We start from the raw sequence: 13,168 nt of genomic DNA, 5'->3' as shown, positions 1-13,168 counted from the left end.
CCTCTTCCAAGGCCCATCCTCCCTCCTGGGGATATCTTCTCTTAATGGGCCATTAAGGCTCACCATGACTGATAAAATTACATCACCCCATTGTGAGATGCTCCACCCAGGGGAAGGAGCCAAGCATTCCTCCCTGGATAAAAACTGAGAGTCAGAAACACCAGGCTAGCCTGTTTTCCACTAGATTTCCTGGAGTAAGACTGAATCCTTCTTGCCGCCACTGGACCCTTTCTACAGGATCATCTCTACTCCAGGACCTACTCTAGAACCACATCTTTTACTCCAGGAGGATTTATTTGGACTGTGCCCAACACCCTGACCAAGAGGGTGCCAAGTGGTGTTCTGACTCTGACAGTGTTTCTAGGACTTTTTTTTTTTTTTTTTTTTTTTTTTTTTTTTTTTTTTTTTTTTTTCCCCTACTACTACATTTGTATTTTTAATATTCCTAGTACAGAACTGTTTTTCCTATTCCCATATCTTTGCCTGAAAGCCCTTAATTGCAAAATTATAATAATTTGGAGGGAAGCGGTTTACATTCTCCATTCCAAGGGAAGCTTCTAGCTTTCCCTTGCAGACACCAGACCTTGGATATCTTTCCAAACCAAGACATCGAATAAAGTTACAGGACTCCTCTGTCTCCTTTTCAGACATAAACCTCTAGTGTTTGTGGATTAATTTTTTTGATAAAATTAATTTTAAACATGCCAGCTTTCATCTTGTCAGTAAGATTTTTGGTTTGGGTTGGATAATACTGTTACCATAGCCAGCAGAATTCCCTCTATAGAGCTGTGTGATATTATTGATTGATCTTCACTCATGTGACTCCAGATGAAGTCAGCCACACTGAGTAGCATTCAGACAGCAAAAGACAAATTGGGTTCAGATAGTGCAGGAGTGTCCTGGGCTGAGGTTGCCTTTAGGTGATGTTACAGCCCCACATGGGCTGTGAAGGTGCTGGTTCTCACTTTTCCATGGCACAGATGACTGTCACAACGGCGTGTAAGCTGCTGACTCCTCACTTGGGAGCTGCTGAGTGGGCAGTGGGGTGTGTGCCAGAGCTGCCTGCAGTGCGGGCAGCATTGCTGGGCAGCTGGCCCTCCCTGTGGGCACAAAAGCTCTCCCTTCCCTTCTAGAGGCATGGCATGGAAGTCAATACACCGGGGTGGGAACAAATAGAGCGGTCTGTTCCTGTCAGCAGTCTGGGGGAAGTGAGAAGTGCTCCTTCAGGTTAGCTCTCCTCATCAGCCACACTGGCTTGCTCCACTCCTCACACTCGCCAGTCATGGACAGAAACATGGACAAGAACACGGCTGCACATGTTGCTTTTGGCTTTTTCTGCCTCCAGCTGCACATCACGCCAGACCAAGGCTGTCTTTTAGCAAACTAGGACACAGGGGAAGTGCAGAGAAGTTGAAAAAAATAAATCCTCCACGCCCAGTGGTGCCACGGAAACATGCAGTGGCCAAAGCTGCCGCTGTAAAGTGCTCCTGGGTAAGGAGGACATGTGACTAAAGCACAGGGACAATAAGTGACAGCTGCTGCGTGTCCTCTCTGCAATCAGAGTGGAGACATGCTCACTGCCAGCTCAGGCAGCAGTGATGCAATCCCTGCGAAGCTGGGTCATGAATGTTTTTTAGGACACAAAATGATAGAGAGATGAAAAGAAAAAGCACAGGCTACCCAGGGCTCTTCAAAATAATCAAACAAGTCAGAGACACACTGTCACTCATAGAGACTCCTGTGAGGAGTCCAGGACTGTCACCATATGGTCATTGCTCAATCAGACACTGACATGCTGCTAATACACAATGAGCAAGAGGCTGAAACCCTGCTAGGACAGAAAGAACAGGGATATGTTCCTCTTGCAGAGCCAGGGTGAAAACAACAAAAAATATCCACTGGGAAACTCACCTCCCCTGCTCCCTGTCTGACTGTGGGAAAGACAAATGTCATCTCCTGCAGGGTCTGCCTCACCCTCTCCTCCTGCTCTGCAGGGAGCATGCTATTTGCAAAGCAAAGGCAGCACAAAGGCAGACTCTGGATTTGGACAGGCAGGAATTTCTCCCATCTGCCTTTGCAGAACCTGCCTTAGCTCTGGTCAGCAGCACACGCTGCTAATCTGATCCCTGAGCCCCCTCCATCCCTGCCCAGGCAGGCAGCAGCTCAGCAGGGCAGGCTGCAGGGCCCTCTGCAGCTCCGCGAGCAAGGCTGGAGGGATCTCACTGCCAGAGCCTGGGAAAACCACCAGAGAGGGGGATTGCAGCTGCTCTCCTGAGGGAGATGAGCAGAGGCAGGAGGCAGAGTGCCCGCAGGGTGCTGCTCCTAGGCTGCCAGAAACCATCTCCAGTTCTCAAGAGGTATGCAACACTACCCTGGAAGAGTTAAGGAAACCTAAAATACTACTCTTTACACACAATATTTGAGTTACTGTCATTTTTTAGAGAAGTTTTTACAAAGTGCTTACCATTTGTCTTTTGTTTTCTATCAAGTTTGATCCGATTATTCCAAGAAACGACCCAAAACCAAGCTGAAAAACAATGTAGTGTTAGCATTTAGATCAGGATGATACCCACCATATTTTATAAACAGATAGAACAAAACTAAATCCAGAAGCAGCAAAAGAACATTCTGGTGATGTGTGAGCACTCTTCCCTCAGCAAGAAATCAGTGGAGTCTCTCACTAGCAGGAACTACCAGGTGTATCCCACACATGACACTAAAAGTGTGTGTAGAAAACAAAAGGATGAGTTCTGAATTCCATCCCCCCCCAGTGATGCTGAGAAATGGCTGGTGGATGAGGATATGCATTGCTGCCTTGGAACAACCCTAAAAACACTCAGGAGCCTGCAGATGCAAACCTAGCAGGACCAATGCACTAAAACCTCCAGGACCAGGTTTCTGTGACCTCCCTGAGCATGTGAGCAACCACCTCTGTTTTCAGCTCAGAGAGCTCCTCAGTGTGAAATCTGAAATAAGGGAGATTTACACTTTGGAAGATTGAGCAGTTTTCTGACTTCTCTTACTCCTCCCTCATTTCCAGGGGTTATCAACCAGGGTGTTCTACCAGAAGAGCTCACACTGGTCCAACAGAACAAGCTACTGCTGCAAAAGCATCTTTTCTTGCCGCTGTAACTGACAACACCTATTTCAGCTCAGTGAAGTCAGCCAGGAGAGCAATTTCCCACCTCCTTTCTCCATAGCCTTGAGCTATACTAAGGAGAAGTTTCTAGGACAGAGCACACCTCAGCCAGGGAACTCAGAAACAAGGACTTCAAGCAGGAACCATGGATTAAGAAGGGAGATGCAAAAACAGTCTTGTGTCACATTGAGAAAGGTCTTTGGTTAGTGTAGAGCCTATCCAACCCCACTTCCATGGGTTGCCAAAATGAAAAACACTGGATAAGTCCTACAGCTGGATCTGTCGTATGAAGGAGGTGCAAATCCAGACAACAGACCAGGGGCCAGTGAAGATCCATGTGAGAATGCCCAATAATTGGCCAACTCCCCAGGAAGAAAAACAAGGCATGTAGTGATTCAAAAATGAGTCAGCCAACCTGGAACTGTTACTTTGAGATCCAGGAACAGAAAACAAACGTTTAATGGATCCAATACTAACGGGCAGAGGCATGTGCAGAGATTAGCAGACACAAACGTGATGCAAACTTGGGCTTCAATCTTCCCTTGCCCTGCTTTGGTGCAATGCTGCATGCAGGGAGGGCAGGTGGCTCAAACTGCAGGGATTAAAGTAGAGCAGCTGTTGAGGCTGCTGCTTCCCCACTGCCTGGGTTGCAGTCCGAACTCGTGCAGACCACTGTCCCCACATCAGGGACAAACTGCCATGGTGGGAAGCCCAGCAAGGAAGCCAGGGCCTGCTTACCACTGGGGTAAGCAAACAGGCAGGGCAGAGACCTGGGGCACTGCTGAACTGTCCCACACTGACCTGCCAGTGCTTCTGGGCTTATTATTGAGCTTAGGCCAACAACACCCCCACCTTCCTAAAGTAACAGGAGATCTATAGTTCAACTCCAAGCAAAAAAATTTGGGAGATACAGGCATTAACTGTAATCCAGGTGTAATTTTCAGTCTGCTGATACTCAGCAGAAGAAACTTGTGTGGCAACACACACCAAAGGCAAATGCTCAAGAAAAATGTTTTGTGTCCTCTGAGCTTTAAGAGAAATATCCACATGGTGATTTAGAGCAGCCTCAAACCAAAAGCTGAAATGCTTTAGATAATTTAAGATAATTTGAAAAGAAGAAATTAGACCAAGTCTGTACACCTAGCAAGTGAAGACAAAATAAACTGGCGGATTCTCATTAACAGGAATTCTCATTGCACTAATGGAAAAACTACTCATTCTTCTATGGATGGGACAGAGATATTAGTGATGGTCCTCAGTTACATCATTTATTTGCTGGTGGATGTGCTTCCTGGGATGTCTGTCTGAAAGGAGGACAGGACACAAAGTGAAAGTGTTTTTCCCCAAGCCAACATCCTTGGCAAGGAGCCATTACAGAAGAGGTTTGCTCGTGCAAGCCTAGGAAAGGTCAGCCATTTACACTGATTGTGGCAGCTGTTCTAACTTGGAGACAACACACGTTATCTCACAGTCTCACTTCCACAGGGCTCCCTGTCTTTGGCACCTGAGCATTACTCTTGTCTGCTGAACATCACTGTTGTACTCTGGGCTTCCCTATCCCAGGTCTGTCATCCAGCCACAGGTGAGGACATTTCCCACAGAGACACAGCTAAGGTATTCACTGATGTAGTTGTGAAGGTGTGGGTAGTCACGGAGGAGGGTGAAGGCACCCTGGCTACGGGATATCACTGAACCCTCTGCTTCAGCTTCTCCAGTTGTATCAATGAGGGACTGAGCTGCTAGGGAAAAAAAAAAACAAAAACAACTTCAAACCCTCAAAAAAACCAACCAAACAAAATCCTACTGATGTGTGGAAGGTCTCCAGTGCCCGGTTCTGTCCTTCCTTGGAAGCAGAGGCCTGGGAAGATAATCCCTTGCATGGAAGTAAACATCTTGGCATATACTTCCTACTCACACAAGAGGTGCTTGCCCAAGAAACACAAGTTGAAGGAGGAAAGAAGGGTGGTTTAGGCATGGCAACAATGAGACATCTGATGTCTGGGTTCAAGAAGAATTTGGACAACACCCTCAAGCACGTGGTGTGATTCTTGGGGTTGTCCTGGAGTTGGACTTGATGATTCTGATGGGTGTCTTCCAACTCAGAATAGCCTATAACTTTACGATTCTGTGTTCTGTGAGATGATTCCAGCCGCGGAATTGCTCCACACACAGAGAAGTTACCCAACATACAAAGAGACTTCTGGCTCTATCTGCTTGAGGACAACTCAACGAATATCCACTCACTGTAGCCAGCCCTTTTTCCACAGAAAAGGGAGAAATCCCAGCTTGTTATGAAACATCAGCTATTTTAAGCACCTTCTGAAACATCCAGCAGCACACTGAAATGTTTTCCTGTGCAGCGAGACAGGTGAGGTCACCACACATTTCCACAGAGCAGATTAATGAACCTACATAGGGAATTTGGTGACAAAAACAAATTGCCAGGGTGCCTCTGAATAAAGTAACTCAACGCCCTTACCAAGTCCAGGAATTTATTAATTCCTTGAGTAGACTAAACCTTAAAAAAGCGTGAGTGATGCTGATGTTCCCAGACCATAAATAGCTCGGGAGATGTCAAGGGGACGTGAACAGCAGACACTGCCCATTTGCATCAGTCTGCAGGACCGGCTCTGAAGCACGAGGTTCGACTCAGGCTGGCACAGTGCAGAATAAGTGTGAGAATCTGGAGCCAGTCTGTCACCTTTCTCAACATCTTCCTTCTGTGCTTCTCTTTAAAAAAGATCCGGCCTAAATGCAGGAGATACTGGGACAAGCTAGAAAACCTGAAACAAAAGAGGCCCAACATAATCTGTAACAATGTTCCACACTGTAATGGCTGTAAAGGGGGTTTCTTCAGCTGGAGAAGAACTCGGGCTTGGAAAAGTATAGAGCTCCCTGAGATTAGCAGTGCATGGCAAATAAATCAAACAGCAATAAGACAAGAACAAGCCTCCACCTGGTTGTCTGGAATGGTTTCAAGCCTCCAAATTCAAAGCTCCAAATCAAACGTGCAGCATCCTACAGCTGTTACACCAGGAGCCTCTAGCTGGGGCTACTGGCTGCATTTAATCTCCTGAGACACCTAATTTGATTGCAGTTCCGTGCTTCTTTTCCAGCATGTCTTAGACATGCACAGGAACAGAGCAGGCCCTGCTCTCCAGCTCGTGTTAGACCTCAGCTCGTGCCAGGAGGGTTGTGACATACCTGCCCTTCATGCCTCTGTAAGAGAGTATACATCTAATGGCAGGAGGGCTGGACACCAGTGGTCTTCTCTAAATTAAGCCATTTGAAGCTACAAGATTGTTCTTTCCAATTTTCATCTAACAAAAAAGAAGAAATGGATGTGCTCGTGGCTTTGATGTACGTGCTCCCCTGGCAGGCTGCCACAGCTCCTCATCCAGGGACTCCAATTTGTTAAACACTTCTGCGAGTAAACTTTATGACCACAAGTTCATGTTACCAGTATTTCAAGACCTGGTCTCTGAACTGCTTTTGGCAGTAAGATCCTTCTTTGCCTTACTTCTGCCTGGGCTTAGTGTGATCTACATAAACAAAAAAGTTCTAAAGTTGCTTTGACTGACATAACAAAAAATCTATTTATCTGTCTCACCACTAGCTCAAAAGCAGGCTGTTACCTAAGCTCAGAGGAAGCTGCCACTTGGATGGGATTTTTGCATGGGAATGTGCAGCAGGTGCAAAATAATAATAAAACAAATAAATTAAATGGCAATGAAGTAACTGAGCAAAATATTGAGGACAAGATGACCCTTTATAACTTTTTCAGCATTACAAGGGACTTTGTAGGCAATAAGTTTTCTAGACCTACCTAGGAGTTCTATACTTACAATAACACCTGGGTAATAACCTCCAACAGTCACATTTTGGGTTCTTGTTGTAGCAGCTAGGCCCACCGTTAGAATTAACACTGACACAATGAGGAGAGTCACAGTTACGTAGAGGGAATTTCTTTTTCTTCTATTGAACGACCCTAAAAACACACATACACAACAGAATTTGCTGATTCCATGTGGGGAGAGTCACAGCACCACAAATTTCTCCTCCCACTGCCAACCACACCACCGCGAATTTCCCTTTTTCTGACTTGAGAATGTTTTTGGGTTTGGCTGTCACTTTTCACCTTCACTAACATTGCTCTGATGCAGATGAAGAGAGCCTTAAGAACTGCAACTCTGCAAAGCTCATTTAGATACATTGGAGTCTCCCAGCTCCTCTAGCCTGGGGCAACTGAGCGAATGAGAAATATTCACATTACACATTTATATACTTTCTGATCTGTCTACTGACGTCAAGCCAAATAACCCCACTGCATGCTGCTTGTTTTGAGAGGGGAAATTTGACTGTAATCATAAGGCATCCACAGTTTTCCATGCAAATGAGACATCACCAGTAACAGACACTTCTCCACTTTCAGCAAGGACCAGGTATTTTTAGATGCTTGAGTAATGAATTTGTGGATTAGTAAAACTCATCTACAGCTGCCAGATGATGAAGGATTTTTTTTTTTTTCTTTCTTTTCTGTATTTATAGATCTTCCAAATGAGCATAAACATAAAAGAGTGATTCCACCAGCCAAGAGCAAAGCTGGCTGCAACACTATGCTCAGCAACATCTTTAGGGGCCTGTTTGGTCTGCATGTGCTTTGCCATCTTTGTGTCACTTTGTGGAACAATCCTGATCATAATTCACATATTATGTAGATACAAGCCAGCACCTGCAAGAATGGCTGGCAGGGTAATGGACTGTAGGGGCCCCTGCCTCATTCCCTTTGGGCTGCTGGGGCCACCCTGAATCCCGTTCCCACAGCCTGGGGCTCTCCAACAGGCCCTGGGAGCAGGTAGGGATATTCCCATCTCAGAGGCTCCCAGCACTTCTCTGGGTGTTTCAGAGAAGGGCAGGAACGTGTCCCAAGGGCAAGAAGCAGCTTTCACCATCGCTGAGTGTATTCCCTAAAGCAAACCACCTTGGGAATTCCCTGGCAGCGTGTGCACAGCAAGAAAAAACACCTGCAGAAAGACCCTGATTGTTACCCTGGTTTTTCTGAGTTTTTTATTAGCCTTTTGATTTTCATAAATGGAGTCAGATCTTTTAGTTACTGTAGAATATTAGAGCAGTTCTTCTACCTTTCCCACAGAAGTAATATAAACAAATCCTTTGTTTTTCATTCTTTGTCCTTTGTTTGCATATTTCTAACCTGAAAACAATTGTAACTGACAATTCGTCTGGCCACTGAGGCTGAGGGGTGGAAACCCCAAAAAGCCAATCTTCTGCTAGACCCACAAATGTATAAAAGTAAAAGAATAAACAAAGGGGGCTCTTCTCTCCGCTCTTTCAGCTGAGAGCTGGATCAGAGGAACCTCTGCGAAAATCTCTTGTCTGCGTGTGATTGCTTTGTGTGTCTCGGTGACACCTGATGGAAGACCTGGTGAAGCCAAGCACAACCTCCTTGTCCAAATCCTCCAGAAAGAGGAGCACACCAGGCCCTGCTGGGCAGCTTTTTGTCTCGAAGCCCCTTCTGTAGGGTCTGTATATTTATGCCCAGCAGACAAAGGGATCCGTTCACCCCAACAGCTACACGGATGCAGCCGTACCAACCCACACACGCGCTACAGATGAACTCCCCCCTTCCACATGGACAGCTCTCCACAGGAAAATGCACAGCAGCTCCTCACTGCTCCTCCACGCTGCTCCAGCCTGACCCAGGGGCTGTGCTGAGGGCAGGAGGGCTCCCTCTCCATGCTCCGAGCTGGCACAGCTGCCACGGGCATGGGGCTGGATCATTTCACCCGCAGAGACCAGATGAGCTTGAAATCACAGAAAGGGGCTAAACTTGTGGCTTAAAAGCCCAACAGAAGGAGAGCACAAAATCACAGAAGTATAAGGTTGGAAAAGACCACTGGAGGTCATCTAGTCCAACCTGCCTGCCCAACATGAAAGGCAAGAGAGATTTATTTAAAAAAACACCATCCTTTCTGACTGACCTGCTGTCTCTAGAAGGAAAGCTCTCCACCCACAAACCTTCTGCTCATGTTCCAGAGCACAGGTCTGACTGCACCACTGGGACTGCATCACTGGTCCTAAGAGCAAGGAGCCTGACAACTGGTTAGTCCTTTGCTGGAATAAATAGCTAAATAGTTGCTAATTTAAAACAAACAAACAAACAAACAAACCGTTAAATAACTGCTAGAGAACCCCAAAATTCAGGCTGGATATTTTATCAATGATGCTTAGTCTTTCAAGCCATGTTTTACAGGCTGGAGATAAAGGTATGTGACTGTTTGCTGTAGGTCATATTTGGGGTTGTTCTCCTAAATCTGCCAAATAAGTTAATAATATAAAATCTGGTCTTCTAAATAATTCAAAAATCATTAAGAGATTAAGCCATTCTGTATGTTTTTCTTCACAAATACTGTCATTGTGCCACACTTCAGTTTCAATGTAACAATTTAAATGCATGTGTCCTATCAGCGTCTTAAAAAATCCATAGCAGTGGGACAAAAACTGGAGAAAATTTGTTGTTTCTTACACAGATCAGTTCTGAAAGGAGAGAAAGGATGAATCCATCTTGCTTCCACGGAATTACCAAACTTCTGATTACTGCTACGGTTTGGCTGGCAAAGGAGCAGAGGGTAAATAAGCCCAGCCCCGTGTTCCTTACACAGCTCTCAGTGTGCAAGGTCAGGCTGTGGGGGTGCAGATGTTCGCGGGGCATGGCGGGGTGGGTGCTATGGGCACACGAGCACACAGCACTTCCACACCCAAACCATGCTCCTGCACTGCCATCACATGCTGCTGCAAAAAGTTACCACGAAAACCACTCTAAAGGAAGCGCCTTGAAACACCATTTATAGATGCTGTATCTGTTTCAGCACCATCATGTTTTTCATTCTGAATTTCTGTGTTGTTTCCCAGCTTAGGACTGGCACACACCAACGTTCAGTAGAGAAGAGAAACATAAGGTTTCAACTGGAAATTTACTCAAAGCTTTTCAATATTCCCCACAAGATTTAAAAAAAAAAATTAAAAAGCTTTTTTTGTTCAAGTTCTGACAAAACCAGTCATAATCTTCTAACTTGATACTGAAGAGTGATGTGAAACTGAGGAGATAATGTGACTACCTCCACTTCAGCTCTGTATTGGGATATTAATTATATTTTTTCTTCTCCAAAAGCACCTTGCTATGAGTAGAAAAAGTGTTTTTTTATTTCTGTAAGGATGCCTGCAGCTGCTTCAGCATACATGGACTCACAGCCAGTATCTCTTGAATAGCTGCTGAAGGGCTGCTCTGACAAAATCCTCTCCCTCAACATTAATTTCTGCTGAAGAATTCCCCATCACATAATTTCCCTCGGTGCCCCTGAACTTGGTATATTTCTATGCACAGAAGCTGGGCTAGGGCAGACTTGCTATCTCTGCTTTTAAGAGACATCAATAGCCATTTCTCTGTGATTTATCCCGAACAGATACCCCAAAACTTGCAGTGCCTACCACAACATAAGTAGACGAGGTGATCCAAAACACTGTGCTTAACCCTGTTAGGGAGCTGTAAGGCAATTAATGCTATCCGTAGCCTGGCTACTGCTTTTGCTAAAATGGCCCTCCAAACGGGCACTGTTTTTAGAATGATCATTTTTCTTTTAAGCATCAGAAATATCCTCTTGTTATATTTGCCCTATAAGCCACTCTAAAGACAAGGCTGTAGTAGGTTTTTCCAGATTACTTTAAAAGTTTGCAATAATGCATATCTTTGAACTGCCCTTGATGCACTTTTTTTTTTTTCTTTTTTTTTTCTTTCTTTCTTTTTCTTTTTCTTTTTTTCCCCCCACGATTATTAGAAGAAAACGGACAAGATGGCACAGAAGCACGACCGACTTCTCCATTTTGTTCTTCGGGGGAAAAGCCAGAAGCGAAGAATAGGCACAGAGCAGCTCACGGAAGAAGCCATCTCTACTTGTAGCCCGGGAGAACCGGGGGCAGCTGGCACGGAGTCCCCCTCTTCCCAGCCCCTCTCCTTTGGTCCCACCTTTCTGCTAAAATCGCGTCGCGGTGCGGTCACGGCTCCGAGTGCGGGCCCGGCAGCGCACGGGCGGGGGCTGCGGGCTCCTGCCCGCCTGGGCCGGTGGAAGGGAGGGGAAATCGCCATAAGCTACGAGGGGTCCCCGACAGCCCTGGGGGTGCGGCAGGGCAGCGGCCGCGCTCCGCCCCGCAACAGAGGACGCTGCCGCTGCTGCGGAGCCGCGGCCGCCTCCGCCCGGGATGACCGGTCAAGGGGGTCCCGCCGCACGGCCCCGGGGCTGCGGGGACACGCGGCCGAACCCGCGCTCGGCCGGCGGCGGGGAACGGCGGGGAACGGCGGGGGCGGCCCGGCCGCCGCAGCCCCGCCGGGATCCCCGGGGACCCGACGCCCCGCACGGCCCCGCGGCCAGCCCCGGCGGGATCCCCCCGGAGCGGCACTCACCCACGGAGTCGGGCAGGGCCACGCCGGCCGGGCGCTGCTGAGTCAGGGACTGCCGCATGCTGCCGCCGCTCCCGCCGGGCCACGGCGGCGGCTCAGCCCCGGCACCGGCACCGGCACCGGCACCGGCACCGCCGCGCCTGCGCCTCGCTCCGCTCCGCCCGCGGCTGCCCCGGCTGCCCGCGATGCGCGGCTGTGTCCAAAGCGGCCGCTTGGAGCCGGGGACACCTCGCTGGAAAGAGCGCAGAGGCCTTTCCCCAAGGGGGCTTGGGGAGGGAGGGACGGAGCTCCCGCCCCTTCTCCGGAGGGACAGAGCTCCCGTCCCGCCTCTGGGAGATCTCAGAGCACTCGCCAGCAGCTCGGCCAGAGGGGCTCCCCACCTCTGCCCCCACCTTCCTCCATCCCTTTGCCTTCAGCGGCTCCCACCCTCCTCCAGTCCAGTTGCCTCAGGACATTCCGTTCTTCGCCAAAATCTCCCTGGCACCTCTCTGTTGCCCCGTTCTCCCCATGTCCCTCCTCCCTGAGGTGCAGGTGACAGCCCCGAGCAGCCACCCCGACACGGCCACCGGCCCGGTGTTTCATTTCTCGGCGCTCTGAGATCTCCGCTCCGGTGGCAATGCCTGTTGCTGCCTGTGCCCTGTTCCATGGAGACGGCAATCATCTGCAATCTCCGTGTCCATGACCAAGGAGCAAAACCAGGCCCTTAGCCTCCGTTGTCCATATCCTATCTGCAAAATGGGGATAAAAGCATCTTCCCAGCAGGCTTCATAATTTCTTGTAAATTGCTCTAATGTCCTGGGCTGAGAACTGCTAAGTACAAATCTTGTAATTATTTCAAGCATATTTCATCAAGTCAAAAGAAACGAATCCTATCTCTGCTTTAAAAAACCCACACTTTTACTGGATAAGAGCCTAATGACCAGCTTCTCCCAGGAGAAAAGGGAAAGTGCACACTGACTGTGATACGAGAGGCAAATGCCCAGATCAATTAATGGCAAAGAACACATCATCTCCAGAGGAAGGTTATTTACCTCGGGCGAAATAGAGGAGCCCCGAACTCACTGGCTGAGGGAGAGGGGCTGGCACTGGTCCCCTCCTGCTCAGATGCCCTGTGCTCGTGATGGAGGAGACAGGTCCCATCTCCCTCCTCCGTTCTGTGCAACAGCTCCGGGGAGCTGTTGGTGCCCTACGATTGCCCGTGCCATGTTAAATCCCTGCATCCCATTCCCGAGCTTCGGGCGGACAACCCTTGCCCCAACGGCGCCGGCCTGGCCAGGAGATCCAGCTGTGGGCACAGCTGTGGGCACAGCTGCCGGCGTGCCCTCCTGCCGGCGGGTTGGCTGCGGGCAGGCACCGGCACCGGTACCGAGAGGCGGGCGAGCGGCGCGGCAGCCCCGGCCAGCTCCGCGCAGCCCGGGGCAGCTGCCAGACCTCTTTGCTTCCCGCTGCGCCCATTTATTAACGCAGCCGGTGAGCGGCTTCCAGCCATGCTCAGGAGAGGAAAGGGAGAAATGGTGCTTTGCCGGCTGGGACGGCACCGTGCGGCCCTGCGGGAG

General features: G+C 48.6%; 1 protein-coding gene across 5 annotated transcripts in view; it reads right to left on the bottom strand.

The window, feature by feature from the left end:
- The window catches only part of TMEM255A (transmembrane protein 255A), a 28,165-nt gene extending 16,426 nt beyond the window's left edge, over positions 1-11,739 (bottom strand). For 2 of the 5 annotated variants that reach the window (XM_040090324.1, XM_040090325.1), the window contains exons 1-3: positions 11,616-11,739; positions 6,985-7,127; positions 2,465-2,527 (exon numbers count right to left, since the gene is read on the bottom strand). In XM_040090324.1, the coding sequence (XP_039946258.1) occupies positions 2,465-2,527; positions 6,985-7,127; positions 11,616-11,673 (264 nt within the window). In that variant the 5' untranslated portion in view covers positions 11,674-11,739. Of the gene's footprint in view, positions 1-2,464; positions 2,528-6,984; positions 7,128-9,138; positions 9,202-11,615 lie in introns of those variants that run through there. The other 3 variants (XM_040090328.1, XM_040090326.2, XM_040090327.1) reach the window with 3 other exon arrangements.
- Positions 11,740-13,168: the final 1,429 nt, after the last annotated feature.

The sequence above is a fragment of the Hirundo rustica genome, chromosome Z, assembly GCF_015227805.2.
Source record: "Hirundo rustica isolate bHirRus1 chromosome Z, bHirRus1.pri.v3, whole genome shotgun sequence".
NCBI classification, from domain to species: Eukaryota; Metazoa; Chordata; class Aves; order Passeriformes; family Hirundinidae; genus Hirundo; species Hirundo rustica.
The sequence above is the reverse complement of the archived record's forward strand: the minus strand, read 5'-3'. Positions and strand labels throughout refer to the sequence as shown.